The 10100-nt window shown below is 42.8% G+C and overlaps 1 protein-coding gene across 4 annotated transcripts; it reads left to right on the top strand.

Annotated features, from left to right (window-relative positions):
• Positions 1-214: 214 nt before the first annotated feature.
• Positions 215-9789, top strand: LOC117148029 (dual specificity protein phosphatase 3). Of its 4 annotated transcripts, none has more exons than XM_033315200.1 (7): positions 215-381; positions 538-767; positions 5918-5977; positions 7292-7461; positions 7522-7650; positions 8052-8176; positions 8666-9789. In XM_033315200.1, exons 2-7 carry the CDS (start codon positions 750-752, stop codon positions 8869-8871), a joined length of 708 nt encoding a protein of 235 aa, XP_033171091.1. In that variant the 5' UTR covers positions 215-381; positions 538-749; the 3' UTR covers positions 8872-9789. The 4 variants fall into 4 exon arrangements, with proteins under 4 accessions (XP_033171091.1, XP_033171093.1, XP_033171092.1 ...); XM_033315201.1 differs by having other exon boundaries at positions 217-381; positions 8079-8176; XM_033315202.1 differs by lacking the exon at positions 5918-5977.
• Positions 9790-10100: the final 311 nt, after the last annotated feature.

Below are 10100 nucleotides of genomic sequence, written 5' to 3' on the forward strand. Positions count from 1 at the left end.
CTATTTCTAATGTGAGTTGTGATTATTTGTTTGTTCTTCCGCTATTGTGTACTGTTTTCGGCGAGTGTAGTGAGCGCATTGCCACGTGCGGAGCGTGCAAAGCTTCAGCTCGAAAGAGAGCCGAGCGGCGAGCTTTGTGGCGGCGCCTACGTCACAGGGCTGCTTTTAGGGGGCGGGCGAGCTTTCGGCGCCTAGAAAACAACCCCAAAGCGGCACCGCGAATCAGTCGCAAAAAAGTGCCCGTCGCCAGAACGCTGAAAAAACAGCAAACAATTGAGATAAATAAATAGTCTCGAGATAGAAATAGTGACAGAGTGACAAGAAGCAGCCAAAAGCGAGAGCTGCCACAAAAATCGAATTTTTTAAGGCAAAAACATCAAGGTAGTTAACAATTGCATTTTTTTTTAAGTGAGAGAGTGTTTGTTTGTGGCCGAGTGTGTGTGTGTGTGGCTGGCTGGCTGGCAGAATCTTCTTGCTCTTATTTGTTGTTTGCACTTTGATCCTAATACTTGTCACTATTTACCCGAATCAATCAAGGAATTCGCCGAGAGGATAACGAAAGCGCTGCCCCGCAAACGTGCGACCCCCTCCATCAGTCCATCAATCCATCAATCCATCCAGCCAACTATCCCCATCCACAAAATCCAGATATCCGCGAATCCAGGAGCCAACGGTGACGAAAGCAGCAGGGGCAGGACTCGCACACAACCGAAACAACACAACAAACCCAAAACACACACTCCACAAAGATGTCATGGAGATATGCGGTAAGCAAAAGGACAACGGGGAAGCGGGGAAGGTGGGAAGGTAGGGTTGAAGAAAAATACAGGAAAAGTGGGCGGATAAGGTTAGTAATAAAGTGTACAGAGCACTGAGGGAAAATCTAGGCATAAGAAAAAAAATGCCTTATTTGATGAATATTTGAATAAGACACGAAATCCCAGGACAGAATACGGAAATAATAATAGCGCCTGAGGTGCGTTTCGTCACTACCTAGACTGCCGTTCACGGCGATAAGTGGGCAACTAGACTGACCCAACAATATAGATATCGAAATTCGTAAAATTTCTATCTATTTTGGAAATATTTTTAAATTTGACATCTTCGGTAAAACAAAGAGTTTAATATGAAGTGTTTTTGCTCAGTGTAATGAGTGGATGGGGGCGTGGCGCGGGCTGCTTTATCAAGTACCGCGTGGCAGACTTTTCGACGCTGACTTCGGGCATCTGTCAAAAACAGCTGATGGCGATGTCGCGTTGGCGAGTGATGATGATGACCTTGACTTGCCTCAATCTTTGACCATGTTTTCCTTCCTCTCGCTCCGCTGACCCAATTTGCCCACCCCAGGCAAGCCACTAACCGCCCAACCACCCACCACTTCACCTATAACCCACAAAGAACAACGACACAAAAAATCAGGGCAAGAAAATAGAATTTGTTCTATTTTCTGTGGGACAAAGGCCTTGGCACATGTGTGCACCATCCACCACCCACCACCCACCGCCCATTTGATGGCCTCCAAATGCAAATGCAAAGTTCAAGTGCCTTTCCAAGGCGTGGCAGCGCACCACCCAACCAACCAAGCACTTAACCACCCAACCACCCGAAAATCCCCACCAAACTATTCCCAACATGTGGGTCGTTAAATAACCATCTTTGTCTGTGGCTTTTATCAGGCGATTATCCTGGCATTAACTCGCTTTTGGCGCCTACTTTTTTGGGTCACCACTGCACGGTGCGCCGGGTCACCATGTCCTTGTAATTTCTGTGCGCAGGGTAAAGGTTTCCCAGAATTAAGGCTGCCCATTTGTGACTAAAACTACACCTATGGTTTCTTAACACTACATTTGGAGTATACTTGTATACATATGAATGCATATTTCCTTCTTAAGGGATTCTTACTGCACAACTTCCGACTGGTACAAGAACGAACCTAAAGTGTTTCATTAAGCGGAGACCCCACGTTCTAATTAAAAAAAACTCCAGCCACAAGAGCTGCCCACTGGGCATTAGCATTAGACTAACCGAATTAGTGACGCTGCACTGGATTTGATTGACCCAAAAAAACGCGGATCGCTGGTAATAGGCTTTGGGCCTTTGTGGGCTGGCTAAAGCAGATTACTCATACGCCGCGTGGACCAATTAACTTGATTATAAAACGCAAAACAAAGTGGGCCAAAAGGCAGGAACAGCAGAAGCAGAAGCAGAACCCAGTGAACTTGAGGCACCCAAATCGAATGCGAAAACTTAATGAATTCAGAGGCAGTGAAGCGCGTTAAGTTCCTGCCCGCTCTTCCTCCATTTCAAATAAACGGTGGCTCGAAATTAATTGCCCGGCTTCCGTGTAATGGCCATTGTGAAGAGCTGTAAAGTCTATATAGATATATATATATATATGTATATATAGACCCATGGCAGCCACTCTGAGCCACAGAGCTTAGCTAAAATGTCAATGTCATCGCCGTTTTCCGCTGCCAGTGCTGCTGGCTCAGTGTCAAGCCCATCGAGAGCGCTAATTGAACAATCGATAGAGCAGTGTTTAGGCCCACATATTGTGTGTATTGTAGGTAAATACTATATATAGACGCTTTGTGCCGATTGTGGGCGTGTCGCATCGCAGCTGTTGCGCCTGATTGAGCAGAAAGCGAAAGGCAAGCGCTTCGAGCTGCACTGAGAAAAAGTCGGGTGCAGATCAGTTGCGAAGATGTCATCGAATCAGTAACAGTTTTACAACACTTCAAATGCGAGCCATGATCTGTGGCTGCAATTTCAATATTTTTATACTATTTAAATATATTTTTTCATACTAAAGTTAATCGGTGTAGTACCACACAGTTATTACACTTAATTTCCGAGCAATATCTGCCCAGTTTTTCTCTCTCTGTACCAGCTGCGGCAGAAGCTGAAGTCAATGGCGGCAACTTGAAAGCGTTTCCCCATTTGGACCTAGCTAGAAACCCACCCAAAACGGGGGAATGCGTTTTTCCAAGCTCAAGGTCGATCGACGATCTGTGGTTGGCCTTCGGAAATGGGAGAGATATTCGTATAGATATGGGGGAAAATGGGAGATACACCAAATAAAGGGTGATATCATATACATTCAATATACTTCCTTATTAATAATTTTAAAATGCTCAATTTTATGGGCATATATTTATTTCACTCACTTCCTTGGTATGTTTGGTATTTATATATATAGTTTAGATATATATTGGTATATAGATAGTTTAGTACAAAACTAAATACAATCCCCTTTTTGATTAGATTATACATATTTGATTCCTCATAGTCACAGGTATTGTTGCTAATTAATTTCAAGCATCCTGTCCTTTTCGTATAATTCTTTTATTAATAATTGTATGAACTTAATCGTTTAGTGGCGATCCTTAACCCTCTGAAGCCCATCTCATTTGCATGGCAAATGCATACATTTTGTGGATTGCCTCCTGGATGGGCAGACAGCTTTTTGATGGGCAACTCGGGGAATGTGTTAATACTATACTATAACTATACGTAAATCATTCGCAAGCCATAAACGTGGCCGCCTTAAAAGGCAATTAAGCAGCGAATGAATTGCGCATTTAATTGAAATTTAGTTTTGCAATGTGGCAAATCGTTTTGGCTTCGTTTCGTTGATTCGCCCGACTGCCAATGTTGGGCAATCGAGTGAGGAATGTCTCTTTCAGTTTTTTTTTTTTTTTTCATAATAATCTGGGGTATTTTGTTTACATTTTCCTTCCTTCTGAGTGGGGGGGATGGGGGGGGGGGGGGGGGAGATGTTGGTTCGTTGACTGTTTAATCAATAACAAAAAAAGTTACTGCAGAACACTGGCTTGCATGTCAATGCGATTTGCATTTGTCGAGTGGCCAAAAACTATGCAGATTATGCAGATACAAGTATATAGATGAATGCGCAAGACAAATTTGTATATATATACACATGTGTCATATCTACATATATGCACGGATTTATCAATGCCATTGGCCAGACGAAAAAAGCTATGTAAATTCCTTGTTTTTTTCTTCGTTTTTCGTTTTGGTCGAAAATTAATTGTTGCTCTTGATTTTGGTTTGCGTTAATTTCCAACATTCGCTGCCGAGCATTTTCACACTTGAAAATTGAATTTGTTTTTCATCTCGATCGCGTATTTCTATTTCTGGGAATTTCTCCGCTCAAGGCCGAGCAAGTAAATCGCGAATAAATTACAAAAAACTTTTCATAAATATGCATGGAAAATGTCCGCAGATGCGTAGGAGAATAATTAGCATACAGTTAAACAATTTATTGAAAAGCAACAAATTTATATTGAATTTGAATATTTGTATATAAATTAAATAGTTAATGACTATTATGAATCCTTGGAAGTAGCAATCAAACCTAAGGCAATCCTATTAAAAATAAGTGAAAGGCTGACCGCATAATTTCCCCTCACGTCCTTCCTCTTAGTTAGTTTAGTTTATTTAGCTGATTGCTTTGTCTAGCCGCCATCCCTTCATCCCTCCACCACACCCATCCTGCCTTCGTGCCCCACTTTGTGGCACAGTGGCATTGTTCTTGCATTTTCCATTTAGTTTGCTGCACTTCCTGCCGTCGCAGAAGGCAATCGGATCCAAAGGCGAGAACTGTGCCAGGCCCAGAGGTCAAGCAGTTGCCCAACTGTTGCCACCTGCCACCTGCCACCTGCAAGCCGCAACATGTGGAGCGGATGTGGGTCAATCGCTGGCTTTTGGCTGGCTGGCTGACTTGACCCAACCAGCGGTGCCAAAGGACATCAATCTCAATACCAATCCCAATACCAAACGAGATTGTGGCATAGCTTCCTCCATTGAGAACTAGTTCATAGAGAGATTGTATTTAGATTATGATGCAGTGCTCTAGAAAATTAATGGGTAAGGGAAATAGTTTATCCCTTTTAAAGTCGATTTTGAGGTACGAGCATTGAAGTGCCCAATTTCAATAAACACTTGCCATGTGAAACAGTGGAAAGTGGGAAAAGTTACAAGTGGCCCCTCGTAGTTTCCACACCCGCCAAACACACCTCTCAGGTATTTTGGCCCCTTGGCTGTCGACGGTTTTTTTCAAAGCGGCTAAAATAAGATACGAACGCTTTCAAAGTTGCCAATAGGTTGAGATTCACTCGCACGAATCGCTCAGCAGGGCGAGGGGTGACTGGCAAGGGGGGTGGGGTACAATATCGAAGCGGGAATGGAAGTGCTATATATCTGACTATATCCGTGCATGTATGCTGGCGATTAGTTGGGGCACCGCTCCGGCATTCAATCATGCCAGTGTTTTTCACTCGCTTTTCGATTTTGTTGCGCCCTCGTATCTGGCATTTCGCTTCTCGCCGTTTTCCCCCCTTTTTGGATTTGTCGTGTCCAGCTAATTGTCTTGTCATGCGGGCCTCACAAATGGATATATATATATATATATATATATAGTATACAGTGGGGGGAGTGGGGCTACTTGGCCGGGGGCGTGGGATGAGTCACAGACAACAAATTCGTTGCTGGGTTCCACTTGCTCCATTAGATATTTTCTCTGCCGTTCGGTTCGGGTTTTTCATCGTACATCGGTGAGTAATTTTGTTTCTATCAAGTATTTTTAGATGCAAATCGTTGGGCGCGTGGGTGGGAGCGCAATTTTCTTGGCAAGGGGGACAAGGTCAAGGCGCAGCCTCACACTCACCTGAGGAAAAGCTCTATTGCTCTGCCTCTATTTCCGTTTTCACCTGATGCATAGAATGCTTGGGATATATTTAGGTTGTTTTGCAGATACTTTCCGTATTGTGTTACGCTTTGGAAAGACTTCATCGAATGTCATCATAATTTCGCCATTTCTCTATATTTTTTAGTTATTTTCTAACTTTTGTCATTATTTTATTCTCGCTATGATTTATTTAACTTACTATTTCAGCTTCTCACAGACAGATACAGCAGCAGTATCGGCGATAGATATAGTCCCCACTATTATCAGGTTTGTCCCCTCCTCCGGAAAAGTATCTTTGCATGCAATTTTTTTTTTGAGTGTGAAAGCCAAATTGTGCTGTCTGAAATGCAGAAGTTTGCTCGGTAATTGCGCGTCTCTAATCTCTGCTGTTTTGTGATTTTCTCGATTTCCGCAACTAACCCAAGTTGAAGACTAATTTTCGCTTACTTCTGGTGCCGCAGCACATAACACTCGTATCTGGCGGATATATGGGCCACGGCGAGAATAACGCTATAAATAATGTCCACATATTGTGCGCTTTTCATCAACAGATTTAGAACAATTAACCCACACACACCTTGCGCAGGCAAGAATCTCAATCGCTGACTATATATATAAGTATAAATATAAATTTAAATATAAAGATGTATTCGCCGAGAGCTATATGCCATAGAGATCAGTCACAATAGATCAGCGGCAAAATGTTAAAGAACTCTGGCGACAGATGCTTTAAATTTATATATCATATATATATATACTCATACCATATGATTTTCTCTCTCGATCCCGCCAATGTTTTTCGCTTATTTTCAATTTCAGGGTCGCATGCCGCGACAAAAAGCAAAAGTTTCCGAAACGTGAACACCAATGCCCCTTGAACCCTTCCCCCGATTCCCAGATGATGGTATTATGACAACTCAGACAGTCGATAGCCAACAAAATGGTCTCGAATAGGGAAAACAAAATATAAAACATCGCAAAAGGCAAGACAAAGTTTTCACTTTCTGTCCCTGAAATTGTCAGACGACAAACGGCATATAAATGGGTGTATATGTACATTTGTATCTGAGGAATCCTCCGATTCCACCTCCCTCAATCCGTCTGATTTGTCATCTTTTGTAACCAAATGGCGACCTTCGCCTTTGCCATAAATCTGCAAGGCGAGGCATTTTATTTCCCGGTTTTTTTTTGTTTCTTACACTTTTTTTGCCAATTGTCGCCAGGACAATGATGTCATGTGGAATGGCAGGGGGGAATCCTTAGAAGCCTGCCAAAAATGTCCACGAAATCTAATTACCGAAGGACCTTTGAGTATTGCTGAATGGATTCTGAAGGCCAAAGCTTTACTGCTTTTCCTTGAGGTCTTGTCTTACTATCAAATTAACTGATACTAGGATTGTGATTATCTAAATATTTTATAGCAATCTATGGATCTTAGAGGAGTTCAGCTAAATGCGGAAACTAATAGCTTAATCATGTACTAAAACTTGATCCACTTGTGTTTCGTTCGATGTGTGTGCAATATGAATTTTGTTCATTGATTATATGTATTAACCATATATATTCTCGATCGCCTTGCAGTCGCCCAGCCGCCTGGAGACCTCCGAACAGACCACAGGCCGCCAGCTGCAGCGAGTCCTGCACTACTCGATGGCTCCTAGCCGGACTCTTCCAGGACTAAGACGCGCCGAGTGCGCCATCCACGACGTTGACTGTGATGAGGTCTACCCGGGCATCTACATTGGTGATGCGTAAGTGGTCTAGCCAGTTGGATGCCAATCCCCTAACGACCTTATCCCTTGATTCCACAGTGCGGCGGCCAAGAACAAAACGTATCTGAGATTGATGGGCATCACCCACGTGCTGAACGCGGCCGAGGGATGTCGGTATGGTCAGGTGGACACTGGACACAGCTACTACCGGGATATGCCCAGCATCAGGTTAGTCCGACGATCTGGAGTGCGATCTTCGATCGCCCACTTGCTGCTGAACCGACAAGAGGCAACAACATGAACAATCGAAAGGAATGCCAATTTGCGCCAACTTTCGCTCAAAATTTGTTCATATTTTGTTTTGAATCGCACACAGTTTTGATTTCGATTCGATTCTGCACACCCGCACATTTCAAAATTTCTTTCAAAAACTATTCCTGTTTTTCTTTCTCTTTTTTTATCTTTTCTCCACCCTCGTCAAAACCATATTTGTGCCACACTTCATAATCATTGTATTGCACCAAAAACATCACCATCACCATTATCCATTATCACCTCGATTTTGGCTCAACTTTGTTGTTGCTGTTTGTTGTGTGTGCTGCGTGTGTGTTTGTTTGTTTGTGCAATAGACGCAGCCATAAGGATTGTGTTTTTAGGTACATGGGCTTCCCCATGGTCGATGCCCCAACGACAGACATCTCGCGCTACTTCTACGTGGCCTCCAAGTTCATCGACAGCGCCATCAGCAGCGGCGGTAAGTGCTGGGGTAATGGGTCCAGGGTAAGCAGAGCAAATGGATGTTATCAGTGGAGTATTATATTCAATCTTAAATCTTAATGGAGCCGATGGCACTTGTTGTGACCCAGAGCGTCTCCAGTTGAGTGTCACTACGATCTCGAAATGTTTGAGATCCATAGAACGATTGTTGGACAAAGGATATTAATGTTTTTAAACAATGTTACTCCTTTAAAGATTTAACTTATAACTATGCTAACTGGAGGGGGAGGTTGTGACTCGGTTAAGTTACATTTGGTGACCTCAATATGCAGCAAGGTGATCCAGATCTTCCCTCTTAGTAGTATCTAAATACTTGTTCGTTCTATAAATCAGAAAAAATCAAATCGAAAGAAAGCCAAACATAGCTATATCCACTGTATCCAGTTAATGCAAGCTTACTATGTATCCTTCACCAGATTGATATCACCTATAAGACTCCCCACTAATCCCGCTTCTCCTACCGCAGGCAAGATCCTGGTCCACTGCCTGGTGGGCATGTCGCGATCGGCCACCTGTGTGCTGGCCTACCTGATGATCTGCCGGAAGATGTCGGCGGTGGACGCGATACGCACGGTGCGGATGAGGCGCGATATCCGGCCGAATGACGGATTCCTGCAGCAACTGGCCGACTTGGACATGGAGCTCAAGCGCAAGAACCTGTATCCCTACTAGTAGGGATAGTTTTGTGGGACTTGACGGGGAGCCTGAGAGACAACCAAAGATCCAGGGAGAGAGTAAACGGGGGGCAATGGCAGGGATCTTGGAGGGGATCCGGCAACTAACCAAATGAAAAATGATAAAGAAAAAAGATTATAATTATGAAATGAAAATCGAAAAATGAAAAATGAATAATCGTTGTTCTAAACAAAAATGGAAGCCTACAAAGCTAACGACTTATAATGGTAACTTGGTCTTCTGATATATATAAACTGTTCATCCCCAAAACTGTATAATCGCGGCATACCCATATTGTAGGACTAATACGAGTATATAGATATACACAACCAGCCAGAAGGGAATCAAGTTATCTCCACTCTCACTCGAACACTTAGAGACCTAGATTGGTAGAGCCACGATCGAAGCAATATGAGGCGATCAACCTATATACCTTGCCTATACCTAGACGTACAGATTTATATACATGTATTCCGGACCCACATCTATGCGAATTTTTTCTAAGGCTCTCATCCGTATCTGTGTTAACGTTCTGTTTCATCCCATACACCAATATACACCAATACCCAACCCTATAGCGAGCCCAAGTCCTACATGTGTAAGAAGAGCTGAAACTAGATCATGAACAATGTTTGCGGACACAAACGTAACCAGATGCATATATACTGATATATAACTGTGTAACGGATATACAAGCATGCGTTATATACACCTATACCACATATATATATACTATATACACCAAGTGTGGACAATGTAATAAAACCAAATTCATATTTTCTAGAACATGTACCATGTTTAAGAGCAGACGAAACAAATAACTAAACCAAATCAAATGAGCAGAACAAGTAACTAAAACTAAAAGTAAACTTAAGGAGTGATTAATAATAAAAAACCAAAACAAGAACAAAGTCATTGGGAAGTTTTAAGTACACAAACATATATGGATTAAAGGAATGGAATATACATTGAAGAATCTTGCCTCAAATCTTAATGATAGTTTTTTGTAGATTTCGAAAGCGGAAAACTGCTCCAGTTCTTAAATCACATAGAGCCCTTGGTGAAGTGTGAAGGAAATTGAATTCGATTTCCCCAGTTCCCACCCTTTCCCAATCCCAATCCCAGTCCCATCCGAGTTGATGGTGTTGTGGGGTCTCGGACATTAGCTGCGCCTGCTAACTGCCTGGAAACACCTGCAGAGGCATCTTCTTATCGAGGCTCTGGAC

This window comes from Drosophila mauritiana, chromosome X, assembly GCF_004382145.1.
Source record: "Drosophila mauritiana strain mau12 chromosome X, ASM438214v1, whole genome shotgun sequence".
In the NCBI taxonomy this organism is placed as follows: Eukaryota; Metazoa; Arthropoda; class Insecta; order Diptera; family Drosophilidae; genus Drosophila; species Drosophila mauritiana.